Source organism: Mustela nivalis (assembly GCF_964662115.1).
Source record: "Mustela nivalis genome assembly, chromosome: 4".
NCBI classification, from domain to species: Eukaryota; Metazoa; Chordata; class Mammalia; order Carnivora; family Mustelidae; genus Mustela; species Mustela nivalis.
Window position 1 is genome coordinate 120,973,114 of NC_139023.1, and position 21,647 is coordinate 120,994,760.

General features: G+C 37.6%; 1 protein-coding gene across 3 annotated transcripts in view; it reads right to left on the bottom strand.

Moving 5' to 3' along the window:
• Positions 1-326: 326 nt before the first annotated feature.
• The window catches only part of CDS1 (CDP-diacylglycerol synthase 1), a 66,589-nt gene continuing 45,268 nt past the window's right edge, over positions 327-21,647 (bottom strand). For 2 of the 3 annotated variants that reach the window (XM_082726712.1, XM_082726710.1), the window contains 8 exons: positions 17,409-17,467; positions 15,751-15,833; positions 14,383-14,470; positions 11,717-11,785; positions 10,843-10,995; positions 9,350-9,469; positions 7,246-7,349; positions 327-2,916 (listed from right to left, as the gene is read on the bottom strand). In XM_082726712.1, the coding sequence (XP_082582838.1) occupies positions 2,787-2,916; positions 7,246-7,349; positions 9,350-9,469; positions 10,843-10,995; positions 11,717-11,785; positions 14,383-14,470; positions 15,751-15,833; positions 17,409-17,467 (806 nt within the window). In that variant the 3' untranslated portion in view covers positions 327-2,786. The remainder of the gene's footprint in view (positions 2,917-7,245; positions 7,350-9,349; positions 9,470-10,842; positions 10,996-11,716; positions 11,786-14,382; positions 14,471-15,750; positions 15,834-17,408; positions 17,468-21,647) is intronic. The other variant, XM_082726711.1, reaches the window with a different exon arrangement.

Genomic DNA, 21,647 nt, shown 5'->3' on the forward strand with positions numbered 1-21,647 from the left:
GACGCTGGCAATGGGATACAGATAAGACGCAATGCTTACATAGCTGTGGTCAGTTTGTAAACGCTGGCTGAATGAATGAATGATTCTCTAGTGAGAAAATGGCACAACAGAGTCAAAATATGATTTGTTTCAATTTTATTTTCCTAGCTCAGTTTTCGTAAAAGATTCAGAGAACTGGACACAAATCATAAGCTATCTTCCACCCATATACAGTATATGTCCACTTTCTACTTTTTTCTTTTGCACTGAACGAGGTGATACTGTCTTTGTTCAAACCCAAGTCCGGTGGAAGAGAGATGATAAACGAAACAAAAGCGGGGGAGGGGTGGTAGGTGTGGTCTTTTTATTCACAGACAGTAAATGTGTATGTATCACCACAGGGGAAAAGCACTGAGGAAACATTTGCATCCCACATATTCAAAAGTCAAGCAATTAGTACAAGTACAGTCCCTCCAAAAATAGCAAATTTGGAACAAGTAGCCATTACTGTGAAGGAAGATCCCAGCCTTTTCCTTTCACCCCATTCCCACATTGGAATTGAAGCTCTCTTCACAGCACGAATATAAAAATGATTAAAGTCAGGGTTTTATGGCAATCTTTTGCTAAAATATATTCTATTTTAATATACATGCTATAAAAGTACACTAAAAAGGTCAATCGTTAGAGCTCTGTTAAAATTAAGAATTTACTTTTTTATATATAGAATAATGTACACCCAACTCTAAAAGTATATTTGATGAAAGCTATTACTACTGTGACCCCCAAATATTTCTAGCTTCATATTTTGTTTATAATAAGATTGATTTTATAATACGTGTATTCAGTAATGCTCTCTTATAATTCTGCATTGCAGTGCCTCACCAATCACTTTAAAGAAAAATGCAGAGGGAACCACATATCTCCAAAAAGTTCTTATTGTGCATATCACCAAGTTTTCAATGTAAGTTCCTGTGGCAAATTTTTCATCGTATTTTTTAACCTCTGCTAATCTAAATTCTTTTACGATCAGCATCTGGAGCTTTTAATGAGGCAAATATAAATGAGAGATGCTGAAAATCAAACCTGCAGGTAGCCTGACTCGGAAAGGAATCATTCCCTTCTGTAATAACATCTCCAGTGCCAATTCTAGGTTTTTACGGGACGGTCTTAAATAATGCTGACTGAACACATCCCGTGCAGGCGAACTGACTGCGTGCGTGCCAAACCGAGAACTCAGATCCCCGGTACAGAGTGTAACTAGATCTCCTGCAGGCCTGTAGTGCACAGAAGAAGCTGCCAGTTACCGACTCACATCCACGGATCCTGGGCAGATCCATCATCTCTTATTCCAGGTACCGGAGGAGAACGGAAATAGAAAATAACTGAAATCTGTTTCTGATTTAAACAAAAATATTACTCTTTTCATTAGCAAAACAGTCTTGAAAATCTCTTTTTCTCCCCTCTGAACAGTACGCCACAGAGCACGAGGCCACGTCTGGAAGGCTCTGTGCCCCATCCCGATCCGTGCTCTACAGCAAATACAGTCGCGGAGCGCACACAGCAACCGCAGCTTGTTCACAGTCACTGATGAGAATACACTTCTCATCTGGTTACAGTGTCCAGTCCCACAGAGGAAAGGTTTGGCATTCGTGTGCTTTTGGTTCTTGATGAGAATCACTTCTGCTTGATTTTCATTCTTGGAAGAAAAAAATCAGCTGATGTCCTCAGATTTCATGATGTACAAGAGGAAGGGAGCGAAGATGAGCTGTTAGCAGGGAGTGGGCCTGGGCTTGAGTCTGCGGGCTGATCTTCCTCCTCGCCAGGTGAGTGTCCCGAGGGCTGCCCACCCAGGGTGCCAGCAGGGAGGCTCCCCAGGACACAGGCCTGCAGAGCCCCGGCTGGGGACAGCCACCACCCCAGCTCACTACCCCCTACACTGATCTTACGGGCTTGGAGGCTGTAGAACTGATGGACACCAGTTCACTGGGAAACAAAGAAAAGCAGAGGATTCGACCAAGAGGCGGCCGGGGGCCTTCATCTCCATCCTCGACCTTCTGAGCTGTGATCGGCTGTGGAGAGAATCTGTGAAAGATGCCTAAATCATGTCCTTCAGAGCAGAATTCTCCTTTGTTTTTCTTGAACAGTTTTTTTTTTTTTTTTTTTTTTTGCAACTGTCATGTTTTTCCAAATGATTTTATCAGGAGTCGAGTTTGGTATCTGCTCTTTTTGAACCTATCTAAAAATGGCATGTTTTCCCCTGGCAAATGATTACTTATTTCTTTGAAAAACAGACAAGATTTTTTTTCTTTTTTGGATCCAACTCAGCCCTTCAGAAAGGACTTCAGACTGAGAGGAGGAAGTGCAGGAGGACTAACTTCCTATTGTGCCTTACACAAAACATTTTGTTAAAATTAAGAGTAGCTCCAAGTACAAAAGTAAATATTTGTGCAAAGGGCACAATGCCAGATGCAATCTTAAGACATCCTCAATTTACTCTTTTTCCCTTTGAATCTTTAAAACACAAGTCTTTTACATTATGAAACCTAGCAAGTCGGAGAAGGAAGTTTACATCAGAAAATACACTTTAGAAAAAGTACAGGATTTTTTTGCTGATAATTTGCTACTTATTTCATAACTTAGATCAAGTAAGTGTTAAATATTCACAGTAATTTCGAGAAAAGACATTCGTGTCATAAAACTTCAATCTATTGCATTTTCAACAAGTTTTCTGTGCAATTTCAAAATTTCATCGGTCAGTGCTTTCCTGTAGAACTCCTTATGGTTAGTCCTTCCCTTTGTGGATCCAGCTATACCTTCAAGGTGGGCTGTAGAATTCCTTTCTCAATCAGATGAGTCTTCAGGGTTTTATATATATTTAACTGCTGTTCCGGTTGAAGCACCAACAACTGCTGTAGCACTTTGCTGGGATTCGGACCCCTGATAATAAAGCAGAAAAGGCCAAGTTCATGTTATTTTGAGAGACCTAAAGGAAGCATATAAATGCATATAAATCATGCACGTAAGTGCAGAGTAACCACCTTTACTGATCAAGCTCGCTTTAGTGCCCAATGTCAGTGTCTGGGGGAGAAAAAGCCCCAGAGATATTTGGCACCGAGAGGCATACAGTAGATTTGGGAAGAATGCACAAACACAAAATGCCCGAACAGCATTAGGCAATCTAGGGGGTGCAGATCTAAGTTCTACAAAACATCTCAAAAGAGCAACCTGAGTTAGAGGTGGGGACAGGGAACGAATCCAAACTGGTCAAGACAAGGACCACCCACCCTTTAAGGAAGGAAGCGAAATCCCAGTGGATATAAGCTATAGAGGACATGAAAATATACCTTCAAGTTTTAGCTTCAGAGAAACCTCAGTAAGTGCCCCTAGGGTATTATGAATGTTCCGGAGACAGGACACAAAGGTGCAGACCTGGCACTGAAGCCCCTACCCGGGATCTACAGTAGATGCACAGGCTTTGTCCAAAGAAAGTCTTCAGTGAACCCCAATATAGGAAACAAAAGTGGGTTTTTTCTAGTTGAAAGGAGGACAAAGAGGCGGATAGCCTGCCCTCCTCAGCCACCTGACAGCAGTTCCAGCGGAGGGGAAGTGAGCCTGGGGAGAACCGAGGCAACAACAAGGCAGTGGTACAGCATGCTCACCCTTCTCTCCCGGGAACATCTCCTCCAACAGCCCTCCCCCCCCTACCTCCCCAACCCAGCCCTCTTCTTCCCACCCTTCCATGTTGCACTTGAATCAGAAAAGGTCTTAAACAGGACTGTCTCTCTTTCCCTGCTCTGAAACTCATATAGTCAGGGATTAGTAACTTCCCCCACCCCCGACTCTGGAACTCAACTCATTTACACCTGTGTGATCTTCTACAGTGCTATTTTGTCAAATTCAGAATGAACAGAATTCCGTTATCAATATATATGTATTGTTCTCTGCAATTTCTACAGTCCATCTGAATATGAAAAACAGATTATGGTTCACTTCTTGGAAAGAGACATTAGTAAAATCCAATGGAAAACAGCAAGACATAAATGATATATGGAGAAGGGCACCGAATTCTGAGAAGGATGTTTACACAGATAACTAAATTTTTTAGAACTGTTCAGTTCAAATGGAATTCTAGGAAACAGAAAACCCAGTAACAAGGAAATGTCTGCTATTTAGGGATATCCCAACAAAAGTCTTTGATTAAACCAACCACACCAGAGCACAGATCATCCATCCCCTGGGTCACCTTTGTGCACAAGGTTCAGCTCCACATCTGCCAGAAGTGCGCCAGATGTCTCTCACCACCACTATCTACTCAAGTCAGGGCACAGCTTGTCTTTGCTGAATGAAAAGATTCAGCAACTTCATAACAAACCCAGAGTAAGGACCCACAGAGGAAAGGAAGAGTATTGTAGCAAGTTCAGCTAAATACAAAATTATGTCAGCAGGTGCTCCCAGCAAGACGCACCCTGGCACTAGCCCTGTATTTCTATTAGTCTAAATATTTGCTTTCAAATGGTAGACAATGTGGCTCAGCATGACTTTTCTCTACTGAGAGAAGAGGTTAAAAAAAAAAAAAGTGATTTAATGCCCAGAAGCTGCCACCATCTGAAAGCAGAGTCCAAAGGATTCATTAATTACTAATACTCTGATATATCAGGAACTACCATATAAATGGATTAAACACTCCAATTAAAACGATAAAAGTTAGGGACACCTGGGTGGCCCAGATGGGTAAGCATCTGTCTGCCTTTGGTTCAGGTCATGATCTCAGGGTCCTGCGATCTGAGGTCATGATCTCATCGGGCTCCCTGTTCAGTGGGGAATCTGCTTCTCCCTCGGCCTCTGCCACTCCCCCCACTCATGTGCGCATACATGCATGCCCTCTCTCTCTCGCATGCGTGTGCGCTCTATCTCAAATAAATAAAATCTTAAAAAAGAGAAAAATGTTGTCCTCTGGGTTATTAAAAAAAAAAAAACTAAGATCAAGCTATATGCCTATTAGAAGAGAAACAAGCTTTAAATAAGGATAAAGAAATGCTAAAAATAAAAGGATTGACAAGCACTATACAAATACTAACCAAAAGAAGGCTGATGCCATTCATTATTCTAATATCCAACCAAATAGGCTTTAAGCAAACAGTATATAAAGATGGACATTACAGATCAATATTAGGAGTGGTTCAACAGGGGGATAGGACAGTCCTGAATGTGTATATACCTAAAGCCACCACAAAATACATAAAGCAAAAACTGTCAGACTAGGAATAAGTAAATTGACAATCACAGTGGGGGAGGGGCACCTGGGTGGCTCAGTCAGCTGAGCATCCTGATTTCAGCTCCGGTCATGATCTCAGGGTCATGGGGTCGGGCCTGAGTTGGGCTCCATGCTGGCTGTGGAACCTGCCTGGGATTCTCCCTCTCCCTCTGCCCTCCCTGTTTGGGCTCTCTTGCTCTAAAATAAATAGATAAATGTTTGAAAAGAAATAAACAATCACAGTGGGATATTTTGACGAAGCTCTCTTCCTGAAAAGATGAAAAATGGAAACAAACAAACAATGAGTACAGAAGATGTAGCTAACACTCACAGCCCTACATCCCCACAATGCAGATGCACATGTGCTCCACGGGCACACGGACACGTACTAAACAGACAAGAATACTGGACACAAAACAAGTCTCTATAAACAGAAACTGAAATAATAAAGAGTATAATTTCTGGCCATGTACAATGAAGGCAAAAGTCAATAAAGGAAGGAGAATGAGGAAATCCATTTGTTTGGAAAGCCATCAACACACATCTAAATAACCCACATGCCAAAGCAGGTATCGTACTGGAAACCAGGAAGTACTTGTAACTAAGAATGAAAACGCAAACATAACATGTAAGGTGAGAGTAAAGCAGTACTTAAGAGGGAATTTATAGTCTTGGATGAACATTTCAGACAAGAAGGCTGAAAATCAATAAACTAAGCTTTATCTCAAGAAGCTCAAAAAGCAACAGCAAGTTGTGTCTTAGAAAGATGAAGGAATGAAAGACGCAGGCAGACATCAATGAAACACGAAGTTAACAAAGCCAGAATCTGATTCTTTGAAAAGATTAACGAAATAAACTCCTAACAAACTGCTCAAGAATAATAAAAATTAATATAAAATTCCAACATTGCCCTGGGTATATTTTTAAAACATGTGTTTAGGGATCTACAAATATGCATTTCTAAATACTCTCTGAAGGAAATACATGTTTTCTGTGGTCAGCCACTCTGCAGAGACCATGGAAAATGAAGTTAATATGTGCTTGCTGTGGTTTGTTTTCACACCACAAACTAGCATTTTAGGGCAGATCCCAAACCTTATGGGTTTTTTTTAATTTTTACTCTTCAAAGATTTTATTTATTTATTTGACAGAGAGAGATCACAAGTAGGCAGAGAGGCAGGCAGAGAGAGAGGGGGAAGCAGGCTCCCTGCTGAGCAGAGAGCCCGATGCGGGGCTCGATCCCAGGACCCCGAGATCATGACCTGAGCTGAAGGCAGAAGCTTTAACCCACTGAGCCACCCAGGCGCCCCCAAGCCTTATGGTTTAATAACAAGAATAAACCACCCTATACAAAAAAGCAACACCCCTCCATTCACCCCACTTCTCCATACACTCCCCCACCCCACTCTCCACCCCCCCTACAACCATAATCCCCTGGCCTGCTTTATTTTTCTCCATGGCACTTAGCCACCAGCTAACAAACTAGATTTGCTTTTTGTCCTTTACTGCCCCTTCTCTCTCCAGCTCCCCAATAAGAACATAAGCTCTGAGGGCAGGGACTTTGTTTTGTTCTTTGCTATATCCATGCCTGGAACATTCCCCAACACTTCACAGGCACTCAAGCAATAGCTGGTGGACTGGATGAATTATTACGCCCTCCTCCTTTTTACTTAGTATTCACTACCATTGTATACCACAGAAAATAAGAAATCTGATGAGTCAATTCAGTACCACCCACATTACCTAGATTTTACCTTGGTTCTATTAAATACCATGATATATACTATTACTCAAGTTATGCAAATGTGTGCAAAAACAATCATAATTTAATCATTTCTTCTTAATCATACTTCTCAGGGCTACAATGTGATGCAAACTCCAGGGGCTGCCATTCCCTTTTTATATTATAAATTACCACTGACAGAAAAAGTAATTCGTTCAAACTAATGCCTATGGAAATGAGAACTCAAAGAAATCATCTTAATAAAACATTTTAAAAAATCTAAAAGTACCTTATAAAACTTGTGATGTACACGTGCACAAAAGTTGCCATCAAATACTGACAATCAAATCTGTCCATTATCCCGCCATGTCCAGGAATGGTGTTTGCAAAATCCTTCAGAAACAAACAAACATATGAGCAAATTTTCAAAAAATCACCTGCTATAAAACTTCTACCTGTAAATGTCTCTTGGCACCAGGGGCCTGAAGAAAAATACTACTGGATTTCCTCACTAAAGGCAGACTTACTAGAGCACGTCTCACAAGTTAAAACCACGTCTTTCAAATATGTACCCACATTCAAATGACTCGCGAATTGACTAAAAGCAGTCAAGTAACACTAATTAAATATTAGTACTAACATTTTTAGTTGGTAAAGCTTTTTCTAAATCAAAAGTGCTACAGGCTATTATTAATCTGATACTGTTCTAGCTTACTTTTCTGTTTACCCAGAATTTATTTGAGTGTTGTTGACAGATGTACAACTAGTTCTGACTCATGATAATTGTAACAGTTTTACTCCGAAATAAATATTTTGCTACTATAATGTATATTCTCCTTTAAGTATTGAGGTAAAAGGAAAATCAAAATAGATCATGTGGGGCACATGAGTCCATTAAATGCCCCAAGTGAAGGAAATGGTTAGTAAGTCTCTCAAGTGATTCTCTACACATACCCACTGTCTGGTGCTAAGGACATGGACGTGACAGAATGCTCTTCTAACGTACGCAGGCGACCTAAAAAATCTAAATGCAACAGCTATTATACCTTCATTTTGGACACTCAAAATAATCTATCATTCAAGAAGAAACCTCACATTAGAGACCACTAAAGAAAATACCATCCCAAATGTAACATTTCTTTGTTTCAAACAATTACTGAAAAATTCTTCGGTTACTTTTTTACAATGCATTTCCTTCCTTCTCCTCCCTACTCAGAAGCAACAAGAGAACCATAGTAACTCAATTCCACTCTGCTGTTTGCAGTCTCCACAGGACAGTCTTCATGGGCAGCTCTTGCTGGGGTTCACTGTGGGCACATGTTGTCTCCCCTAGTAGGTGGTGCAGCTTGAGAACAGAGACATTTATACACTTCTGCATGCTGCATTCCACTGAACATAGTGTCTTCTCCATTTTAAGTGCTCACTGAGTGAGTTTTTTTAATTTCCCTGGCTTCCGTGGCCCTGTGTGATCCCCCAATTTCTGCAGTCTGATCGCTGCCTCTCTACCACATTCACAGTGTTCTCACTCCCCTTCAAACAGGCTAAGCTCCTCCTCTCCTTTGCACTCACTGGAACTCTCTTCCTTCGATATTTCTATAGGACTCCTTCTCTTCTCAGGCCCCTGTTCAAATGCCACCTCCTCCAGAGAGGCCTGCCCTGTTCACCTCACTTTCAATAGCCATTCTCTGACTCCCAATGGCACAAGAGCTGAGATAATAAATGCATGTGACTTTCTGAGAATCCAAATGAAATGAAATATAGGGATAGTTTTATGTATCATGGAAAGAGAGCAGCAAACTGTCCCATACTCCTAGTCGAGCCCACTGCCTGTTTTATTATTTATTATTATAACTTTATTATAAAAAAGTTTTATTAAAACCCAGTCATGGCCATTTATTGACATAGTGGCCACAGGGCTTTCCATTACAATGGCAGAGTTCAGAGTTGGGTAGCTGCAATAAGATTAATAAATGATTTCTTCCTTTACAGAAAGAGTTTACTGACCCAGATCTAGTAGAATGGATGGTTATATCCAAAGGTTCTCCTCCTTGTCTCTTTAAGTGAGACTGTGGCACAACACATAAACTTTGGACGACTCATAGCTGGATTTTTGGAGGAGCACTTGAAGGACCAAGATTCTGCATTTGTCCCAACACTGACACACGCCAATTCTATAAATGTGGCTGACATGACACTTTAAAATGTATTAACATGGCCTGTCCCAAATTTAACAAGAGAGAATATACTCAAATCAGCCAGGACGCATTTCTCTGAGGCTGAAACAAATAGAATGTAAAAGTTTTTGCCCAGCGGCTTAATGTGGGAGACTAAGAGAGAACCAAATTACAACTATGTGATATTCTCTAATAATAACAAAGATTCTAAACACACACCTTGATTTTGAATGCTCTTTTGAATCCACTGGCAAAGAAGCCTCCAAAAGGGCCAATCAAAGATGCAAATGTTGAAAGAGCAATGCTGTGTATCTGGAAAGGATACAAGCTCACTGTTTCCTAAAGAGAAAATAAAGGGGGAAGGGATTTAACTGCATTAAAATTGTATTTGAGCATGCCACCTCCACTAAGAACGATGATATAAATATTAAATCAAACCATTATACCACATTTTTGGTGACTTCATAAACTCTTAGGATCATGGGAGAAAAACGTGTTGTAAGCTCTATTCCCATCCTCTACTTAGCCAGTATAGTCCATCCCCCTCTAAGCATTCTGACAGCACCTGGCACACCAAAATCTTGCAGTTGGCAGGATCCTTTAGTTCATCTAGAAACTTCTACACCACTTGAGTTGTAGGTTTACCAAGAATCAGTTGAGTTAATTTCTGAATTTGTTTACTAGAACTGTGTAACTTTTGTATTTTATTTCACTTTAATTGTATATGACAAAATGAGGGGAAAGTTTGTCTTTTACTTAAAAAAAAAAACCAGCAAATTGAGCATCAGCAAGACAGTCATAAGATTCAGGGAGGAGATAATAGAAATTGAGAATAATTCTCCACACAAATTATTTAGTAAATTCTTCGTTCTTGCTCAACTTTAAATAGACTGAAACTACAAACTGCAGATAGTGCAGAAATAGATAGGCTTTAGAAAGATCATTCAGAACACCAATCTCTGGACCTGTTCTCAAAGCAAAGGTCTTGTCCCAGTCAAAGACTGGTCGTATCAAAAAGTTTTATAGCAGATTACAGATGGCTTGGACACTGAAAAAAATTCTTAGATTCAATGTATTGCATTCTCGAGGAGAGAAATCATTTGTTGGTTAACCTCCTCCTCAAAAATTATGGACTTTAGGTAAAATATTTCAGATACACACAGGTACACAGCACACACATGCAGCTGTTTGATTCCTTACTTTAACCAACCACCCATCAGTCTTGATGACATAGATCAGCAGGGTTCTAATGGACAGCATGTCAACATCCTTCAGTGAGAGACCTCAAACATTATCTTCAAATGGCAACAGTATGCTTTTCAAAGGGAAACTGATTTTTTAGAAGCAGCAGCTTTCTGTACTATTAAAGGTCCCCTAAAAGTCAAGGAATCTTTGAGTGGTTGATTCCTTTTTAATTAAGCTTTAAATTTAGTCCATTCCTACCAGTTACAAGTGAAGCTCACTGTAACCCATTTGACTTGCAGAAATCTAAGGAATACTGAAAAATGTTCTCAAAACAAATACAAGATAAACTACCATCAATAATCATTCAAACCACTAGGTAAGTAAATTCCTAATAGACAGCTGGTTTGTGATAGTAATATTCATTTTATGTTCAAGAAAGGGAAATCACAAGGTGACAGAAGTTTAGTGCTACTTTTAAATGAACCTTAATCTTTGGGATACAGGATCCTTAACTATATTTATCTTACCCGTCTCAACACTGCCTTTAGAAAGGGAGGAAGTGAATAACTCTGAAGCTGGAAAAGTTCAGAGGGTTCACATTCTGTAACAAAGGAGTTAACATCACTTCGGTATTCCACTGGGCAGACAAAGTACTGGTATTTGGATAACATGTAGGCAGCCTGAATAACAAAGCAAGAGTCCATGAAACAGTGAATGAAAATAATAATAATTATAAATATGCTTATATATATATTCTATTAAAAACTTAAACTTAACAGTTTTTGTATACTTATCTTTTATCCAGCCATTTTATTACAAACTTCGATTCTCACAAGACCTCTTTTAATAAAAACCTAAATTCTGTAACTGTACACTAATTTTTGAAACATTAACAATATCTGTTATGCATATCTAAAAGTAAATGTCAATTATTTTTAACAAACTTTTCCTACAAGTTGGGCTCACAGCAGTACCCACTAAGTGAACTAGCCGGTATGCATTAAGGAGGCAGAGTTCTTCAATATCATTTGCATTCTCTGCTTTACTCAAAGCCACTACTTGTCCCAGTAACTGGGTCCCCCTGAAGGCAGAACAACTGTTAGAAACTACCAAAACACAACAGCACAGAAAAGGGTCTCAAGCCTAGCTGTTCATTAGAATCAGCTGGGGGAGTTAACGGACTTGGGATAGGGCTGGGACATAGACTTTATAAAAGATCCCCAGGTAATTCTGATATGAGGCCATGATCAGAGCTACTGGGGTACAAAATTGGTTCTGCTTAGTGGGTTTTAATAAATACATTATTAACATTTTGTGGTTCAGTTTTTTTAGGTTTAGAATAGATTAGTAAAATTTGCCATCATTTTCCAAAATGTAAATAAAAATCCCAGCAAGACTCACAATGAATCCAAACACGACTGTGGAAAAGAAGCCGCCAATAAATCCTTCCCAAGTCTTTTTAGGCGACAACTAAAAAAGGTCAAATAAATTGAAAAGAGTTACTCCACTCACAAAACACAAATACACAGGCAAACTTTCTTCAGTGAATTCCCACAATACCTTATACATCTCTCCTTTTTTCTTATTGGAATGGCTCTACAACCCTTTTTCCTTCACTCCATGATCCTGACTTATTTGTGCAAATAATTCTAGTAATATCTAACATATTAGACCCTCAAATATTTGACATACTGTGAATATATGTCTGTTTCTGTATAACCTCAACTTATTTTTTTCTCTCAAAGAACTATAAACTCTAGATTAAAATCATCATCCCATTACTTTAAAGCTTATATAAACCCCCACAATAGCATAGTTCTTGCAATAAGGATGAAGTGTACTCATTCCAAGTACATACGATCTGTATTGACCTACTACTGACAAAAAATAGAATATCACATAACATGGACAATGCAGCACATCAGATTTTTGTATATTCCCCCAAATGCCATGCATATGACAGACCTCTTTCTGAAATGGCAAAACACTCCAGATACAGTATTTGCTCCACAAGTATTCACATATCCTTCTCCCTTTGGTCACAATCTATGTCTGTCTCCATGAAGAAAGGAACATGTTGTGCTTCTAAGAATAGATACTGTTTCAGATTCCGGCTATTGTTTCTCAGTCAATGGGGCATTCAGGCAGAGAAATCTGGAGGAAAGTTTGGAAATCAGTGATGCAGGGGCAGGAGGAAAAGATTTGGGAGTGGACAGCACTAACTGCCTTATCCTATAAGATAAGGACTGATACACAGGGACCTGGTCATCAGAAGATCGCTGATGACCTCTGTGATGACCCTTTCAGTGGACGGGTGAGGACAGAAGCCAAATAAATATCAGACAGAAGTTTATGCAGACAGCAACAGGTGACAGGCTAAACTACATGATCTCTTCACAGACTTCTTGTCTTAATGATGTTCATGAAAGGCCAAAGCCAAAAACGCTAATAGAAACAGTTTCTTGATAAATCTGATAACCATTCTGCCACAGAGACGAGAGTGATACACACCACTTCCTAGGATAATTCAGTATTACGGTCATGAAGTAGGAGCTGACGCAAATTGAAAAGTGACTGTTGATTATTTCAGAGATAACTTAATCGGGAACCTGGGAGGGTCAGTAGTTGGGCATCTGGCTCTTGATTTCGGCTGGGGTCATGATCTCAGGGTCCTGAGACTGAGCCCTGTGTCAGGCTCTGTGCTCAGCAGGGGAGTCTGCTTGGGGATTCTCTCTCCCACTTCATTCTGCCTCTCCCCCCAACTTGTGTTTTCTCTCTTTCTCTTAAATAAATAAATCTTCAAAAAATATATATAACTTATCAAATTAAATTGATCTATATCAAACTGATTTAGAGGTTAACTTGTTTAATTACATATGGGTATATTATACAACTAATCCAGCCCTAAATTCACTAGAAATTTATGTTCAAAATCAGACAGTAACATTCTTCTACATCCATAACAACCTCTTTCAAAACTTCCTAAGCCAAAAACTTCTCATCTGATATAGAAGCCTTGAATATTTAATCACGTACTCTTACTCTTACACTAAAGCAGCTTGAGAAATGTTTATATATATACATATATAGCTTGCTTGCCTGTATCCCTACAGCTTAGCCCGATGTTGTATGCTAGACTCCTATGTGGGGAAGAATTTATGGAAGATTTTCTTGAAGGATAAGCAGTTCATGCTTTCCTCTGGGAACACTTAAGCCTCTCCTGTATCATTCTGATAAAACAGGTTTGGTACCTGCACAACTGTCTCAGTCCCTCCAAACTGCCTTCATGTAGTAACATCAAAAGAGCCAATTAACATATTTGTGGGAATATTATTAAAGATTCTACATGAATGGAGTGAATCCTATCTAAAGCCCCAACATGAAAAGTTTGTTTAAAAGTAATTAGTTCTATGATTTTTCCATGAGGAATTGGTTTCTTCTCCAAAATGAGAACTGTATAACAATTCATTTCTCCTTCTTTGCCTCCACTGACTGTAAGTAGAACCAAATCAAAGGCAAAACCACATGGTCTGCTCATGTGTATTTTTCTTTCCCTTGTCTTAACATTTACTTATTACTTGCATTACCAGTATTTTATTGTAGGGCCTCAGGTTTTTTTTTTTTTAATGAGTTTGGGTGTAAAAGCTTTACAGATGGACATGAGTATGTGAAGATGGTTAAGTGGACCCTTTCAAAAAAAATTGCTAAAGGAGCAGAGTCTAGGAAAGACTTGTTTGTAGGGTTGCTACAATGGAAGAAGGAAGACTTGCATTGTAGCTAATAGAAAGAAACCAGCCAAAAGATGAAATGAGCCTTCACAAGATGAAGGATAATTGATAGAGACAGGTCCTTATTGAGCAGACAAGAGACTATCTCACAAAGTATCCAGATGGAATCATTGGAAATATGGCTCACTGTCCCTACACTGTGGCTGTTAAATACAGCTATGGGAAAATCAAAGCACCTCACAAATAAAAATGTACAGCAGCACCAAATTGTTGGAAATTTTCTCCAGTGGCTTATTTTAAGGTTATGGTAATGGCTTGCTCAAGATGTTGTTCCATTACCTTAATTAATGGAGTCCTCCCAAAAAAAAATCCAAAAAGGTAAGCAGTTATGTCATTGCAAATAACACTTGATATTGGAACAAGGAACCTTAAAGAAAATCGGAAAAAACGTCCATATGATTAAGTGTCAAACATTTATACAGGTTATGACTCATAAAGAACCAATGCAATAACCCTTTGGATTATACTGCAGCCTCATCCAGAACATTTGCCAAAACATTAGTAGAAATGATATATATCAAGTAAATTTGCCCAGATCAGCTTAATGCAATTCTGCAGAGAAAAATCTATAAATAAATTAACTGAATATCAGGAGAATATTGCTAAGGAAAATATTAAATAATCAATTTAATTTTAATATTAAGCAATCCATTTCTAGAGCTATAGACTTTCAAATTTCAGTTTTATGAGAAACAAGTTATAACAGCACAAAGAATTAAAATAAGCAGTCTTTCAAAATGGAAAGGAGTCATTTGTTTAGACACAATCTCATAAATTTATAATAAGCACTTAATACAAATTCTTTCTCGGGAAGAACTATCAATTTTAATTCTACCTTAGCCTATAGTTATAGTAAACCCTGCTAATTTTATAGAACCCACTAAGTTCAGTAGCTTCCCCCTATCAATTAAAAGTGTGTATATGGAAGACAATCTCAAAATGATTCTGTTCATTTTACACACACACACACACACCCTGGTATTAAAAACTAGAACAAAACACAAAGCTGTGAAGGATTTTATCTTGACAAAGACCTATTGACTATAAAGATTTTAACTAATGGGTTTAAAAAGAATGTGGGGATAACATGGTCAGATTTCTTAAATCATTTTTCTCCACTCTGTTTTTAACTAATAATTTTTATAATTTTAAACTAATAAAAAATGCTTTCTGAATATTCAAGTCACTGTTAGACAGTAAGTAATTCCATCTGAAATCTGGACACTCCCGTATAAAGGCAGAGGAGAACCCACCCAATTTTCATTCAGCACAGTGTTTGCTCACAAGCCAGCTTTCATATTCTTTTGCATTCACAAAAATAATATGCTCTTTGTAAAATTTATGTATGCTTTGTAAAAAGGCATATAAGATGTAGTACACCTGAAAATGTAATTAATTTTTGGAGCTTTGATGAGGACTTCCTGCATTTTATTTGGAAGCCGAAAAAGAAGGCTTTTCAAGTTGTTAATGAAGTGTTTGTCTTCAAAGAGTAAAGCAAAACTCAGTAAGATATTTTAGTGATAGAGCAACAAAAACAAACAAAAAAAAGAGTACATTTTAGTAGAAATCTATAAGACACTGCCCAACTGAAAGAGCTTTAAAAAGGCTAGGACATAAACACAAAGCAGCATAATGCTGTCCCCTTACCATATCATGCCTTCAAACAGATTTTGGATGACAAGATGTGACTGAGTCACTGTTATCAGTAGAGTGACATGAGTCCATGCGAACTGTTAATAGCCCAACAACACAACAATTAGTGAGCACAGCTGATCAGTGCAGCCCTGGAAGCAAGAGCAATTTTGAAACACAAATTTCTAGCATGACTTTTGGTCAAAGTTTGTAAGATAGGGACATACAAAATAAACGTTGTTAGTAAATTATAGTCATTTGAGGGTCTACTTGAACCTTAAAACCATGAAGACATTTAATAAAGTAATCTTAATTTAAACAAAAATGGAATGCTAACATACTGGGAAACATTACTGAATTTAAAAACATATACAAAATATACAACAATCCTGAATCATTAGATTAAAATGATAATGAGAAATTTCTGCTGTTCTTACAGCATCTAGAGAGGACCATTTTGCTCTGGCTGCATTCTGCATTAAAAATGCTAAAAGCTATTCCTTTTTCAGAGTTCATTATGGTAACTTTCCCATAGAGAGTTATTTCTGCCTTCAGATAACTCAAACCAGCAGGGACCAGTTACCCTTAAACACCAGCATTCCATACTTGAAAGTTGGTCTTTACAGTACCATTCAAGGACAGTATTCAATTTCAGAATTTCAAACCTGTGTGCTTCATCAAGTTCATCTAGCCTGAGAGATGCCATTTTAGTAATTTTTTTAGCATCAGTTTGTATGAATAGAATGTGAATGGGAAAAAAAATACCTTAACATTTCTATATCTGTCTCATAATTTTGACTGGAATTTATAAAATGTTCAAACTTGTTAAGATTTGGATTTATTCATAATAAACCTATTTCTCATTTTGGTAAATAATAAATGAGGATTTATAATATATTTGTTTTATTTTAATCTGCATAGAAGATCCAATTCTCTTTCATTTTGGTTGCTTCAAAATGCATAAATGATTTTTTTTCTAATAAAATTTATGTTTTCATAGGAGATTCTATTATTTCTAACTCGTCTTGATGGTTTCTAGATTTTCATGGATAATTTGACTCTCCTCAAGATTCCCCCAAATTAGAAATTTAAGGAATATTACAGTTTCCTAGTGATGATGCTCAGCAGAATGTCTCAATGTAGAAAAGCAAAGCATAAAGAACAGGAAATATATCCAAATCCAAAACAAGCCTTATTAATACATGAATTCACAGATCTAAATACTATATTTTCCATTTTACATTCTTATAATTAGCTACCTTTTAAGAAAATAAGAAAAATTCATCATACACAGTGATAAATTTCGTAAAATACTAAGCACAGCTCAATGATAAACTACATAAAACACCTTAGGGCAAAAAGAATTATGCAATTAACTGTGTGACTAACCACAGCTACAGGAAAATATATGTTCTGTTCTCCTTATGTTCAGCTAAGGACAAATAAAGATACTTACTGTCCATAGAAAAATATCAGATACTTTGAAACCAGTTAAAATTTTTAAATCTTCAAGAATTGTACAACTTAAACCTTTTGTATGTAACAGTCATCCAAAATTGAAATACCCCTCATATTTAGGCAAAACATCAACTAGCAGATTAGATCTTCTCACTATAGAAAAAAAAATAAAGGCAAGCACATTTTTATTACATGTAGTTATGGTTAATACAGACCATATAAAACTGCAGACGATAATGTTTCTTCACCAAGCTCAGCACAAACATGCAGAAACCTGTTTAAGAACAAAAAACATGTGCTTGTTGTGCAATGTTATAAAATATAAGATTCATGAGCTCAAACGAATTTTCTCTACCACTTCGAGGTATACTTTAGCATTTACTCAAAGGCCACCTCCCCTACTCATAAAAAGCATTTTAAATTAAAGTTTTTTGAGTGAAATAATCTTGTGTTCTCCAAAATACCTAATATATTCTGTGGTATAAATTCAAAAAGTATCCCCTGCATTAATTATGTGAATTAGTCCCTTGCAAATATATGAACACAGAAAAACAGATCCTGAATTTCAGTTGAATGAAAGTTATTTGATAAGAGAGAGAAAAAAGTTACCTACAAGGGAAAATCTATAAGACTATGAGCTGAGTTTTCAGCAGGAACTTTGCAAGCCAGAATGGAGTGGTGTGCCATATTCGAAGTCCTGAAAGGAAAAAAACCTACAGCCAAGAATACCCTATTTGGCAAGGTAATCATTTTAAATTTGAGTTTCCCAGACAAATAAAAGATAAATGAGTCTTAGAAGAAGAGTTAAAGGTACTTTTTTTTTTTTTTTTTTTTTTTTTAATAGAGAGAGAGAGAGCATGAGAGGAGAGAGGTCAGCTGAAAAAGCAGACTCCCTGCCAAGCAGCGAGCCCAATGCGGGACTTGATCCTGGGACTCCAGAATCATGACCTGAGCTGAAGGCAGTGGCTTAACCAACTGAGCGACCCAGACACCCCAAAGGGACTTCTTTAAGTAGAAAAGAAATGGCTATAAGTAGACGTAAGAAAATTATGAATAAAAGACATGGGGCAGGGGCACCTGGGTGGCTCAGTGTGTTAAAGCCTCTGCCTCTGGCTCGGGTCACAATCCCAGGGTCCTGGGATCGAGCCCCACATGGGGCTCTCTACTCAGCTGGAAGCCTGCTTCCCTCTCTCTCTCTCTGCCTGCCTCTCAGCCTACTTGTGATCTCTGTCAAATAAATAAATTTAAAAAAAAAAAAGACATGGGGCACTTGGGTGGCTCAGTCAGTTAAGCCTTAGACTCTTGATTTTGGCTCAGGTCAGGATCTCAGGGTTGTGAGATCAAGTCCACACCAGGCTCCACACTGGGTGGTGGAGCCCAAGATTCTCTTTTCCCTTCTCCCATTGTCCCTCCCCCTGCTCACATCCTCTCTAATAAATAAATATATCTTTAAAAAAGAAAAAAAAAAAAGAATGTAGGGGTGCCTGGGTGTCTCAGTTGGTTAAGTGTCTGCCTTCTGTTCAGGTCATGATCTCAGAGTCCTGGGATCAAGGCATGTATGTGTTGGGCTCCTGCTCAGTGGTGGGGGTGGGGGGTGTGTGGCTGGTGTCTGCTTTTCCCTCTGCCCCTCTCCCTCCATTTGTTCTCTCTCATGCACACACACACACACTCTCTCTCAATTAAATAAAAACATTTTTAAAAAAAGTAAAATATGATCACATATACATAAAACATGGAGGTGGGAATATAAAAGGGGGAGGAGGAAAAAGAAAAGGTATTTTTTTCTTTTCTTTTTTTAATAAGAATGTATTAGATCTTAAATTACCATTTAATTAACATAGACTGCTATTTACTTAGGATGTTATATATGAATCTCATAGTAACCACAAACCTAAAACCTATAATAGATAAACAAAAAATAAAAAGAGAGAACACCAAACATAAGACTATAGAAATTCATCAATCACACACACACACAAAAAGAGCAAGAGAATGGAGGTTCCTCAAAAAGTTGAAAATAGAACTACCCTATGACCCAGCAATTGCACTACTGGGTATTTACCCTAAAGATACAAACATAGTGATCTGAAGGGGCACGTGCACCCGAATGTTTATAGCAGCACTGTCCACAATAGCCAAACTATGGAAAGAACCTAGATGTCCATCAACAGATGAATGGATCAAGAAAATGTGGTATATATACACAATGGAATACTATGCAGCCATCAAAAGAAATGAAATCTTGCCATTTGTGACGACGTGGATAGAACTAGAGGGTATCATGCTTAGCGAAATAAGTCAAGCGGAGAAAGACAACTATCATATGATCTCCCTGATATGAGGAAGTGGAGATGCAACATGGAGGGTTAAGGGGGTAGGAGAAGAATAAATGAAACAAGATGGGATTGGGAGGGAGACAAACCATAAGTGACTCTTAATCTCACAAAACAAACTGAGGGTTGCTGGGAGTAGGGGGGGTGGGAGAGGGTGGTGGAGTTATGGACATTGGGGAGGGTATGTGCTATGGTGAGTGCTGTGAAGTATGTAAACCTGGTGATTCACATACCTATATCCCGGGGGATAAAAATATATGTTTAAAAAAAATAAAAATAAAAAGAGCAAGAGAGGAAGGAACAGAGAAGAACTACAAAAACAACCAGGAAACAAATAACAAAATAGCAATAACTATCAATAATTATTTTAAATGTAAATGGCCTAAATGCTCCAATCGAAAGACATACAATGGCAAAATGGATAAAGAAACAAGACCCATCTATGTGCTGTTTACAAGGGACTCATCTCAGATCTAAAGACACTGACTGAAAGCAGAGTGATGACAGTGCATTAACCAAGGAAATGGAAGCAGGGGTCGGGGGGGAGCAGGGTAGCAATACTTAGATCAGACAAAGCAGACTTTAAAATAAAGACTAATGAGAAACAAACAAGGGCTTTACATAATGATAAAAGGGTCAATCTAGAAAGAAGATATAATAATTATAAACAACTACACACCCAACACTGGAGCACCTAAAAGCAGGAAGCAAATATTAATGGGCATAAAGAGAGAAACTGATGGTAAAACAATAATAATAGAGGACTTTAACATACCACTTACATCAATGGATAGACTGTCCAGGCAGAAAAATCATCAAAAGATTCAGTGTTTTTAAATGACACATGGGACCAGATGGATATAACAGATATATATAGAACATTCCATCTAAAAATAGCAGGAGAGAGGTACCTGACAGGCTCAGTTGGTAGAGCATGTGACTCTTGATCACAGGGTTGTAAATTCAAGCCCCCACATTAGGTGTAGAGATTATAAACAAATAAACTTTTAAAAAATAAATAATTAATTAAAAAATAAAAACAACAGAATACACATTTAAGCGAACATGGAACACTCTCCAGAAGAGATCATGTACTAGACCTTGAAACAAACCTCAATAAATTTGACAATTTATTGATATCATACCATGTTATCTTTTTCAATCACAATGGTATGAAACTAGAAGTAAATCATGAGGGGAAAAAAAAGGAAACAATACAAAAACATGGAGGCTAAACAATATGATTCTAACAACTAAAAACCAAAAGAAATTAAAGAATAATAAAAAAAACCCCACACATTGAGACAAATGAAAATGAAAGCATAATGATCTAAAATCCTCTGGAACACAGTGAAAGCAGTTTAAAAAGAAAATATAGTGATATAGGCCTCCCTAAAGAAAGAAGAGCTCAAATAAACAACCTAACCTTACACCTCAGGGAAGTAGAAAAAGAACAAGCAAAGCCCAAGGTCAGTAGAAAAAAAAGGAAAAAAATAAAGATCAGAGCAGAAATAAATGACATAGAAACAAAAAAACACAGTAGAAAAAAAAATCAACAAAACCAAGAGCTGGTTCTTTGAAAAGATAAACAAAATTGATAAACCTTAGCCAAGACTACTATCTTTTTCAAGAAAAGAGAAAAACCCAAGTAAAATCAGAAATAAGACAGTAGTAATAACTAAAACTACAGAAATACAAAGGATCATAAGAGACTATGATGAAAAATTATAAGCCAACAAACTGAGCAATCTAAAAGAAATGGATAAATTTCTAAAAACATACAATCTTCTAAAACTAAATCAGGAAGAAATAGGAAATCTGAAGAAACTGATTAAAAGTAAAGAAACTGAATCACTAATCAAAAACCACTAAAAAACTAAAGCCCTGGACTAGACAGATTCACAGGTCAATTCTACCAAACATTCGTAGATAATTAATACTTACTCTCCTCAAACAATTCCAAAAAAATAGGAGGAAAACACCAAAATATATTCTACAAAGCCAGCATTACCCTGATACTAAAATCAAAGATATCACAAAAAAACAGAAACTACAAGTCAATATTCCTGAACATAGATGCAAAAATCCTCATCAAAATATTGGCAAATCACATACAATAGC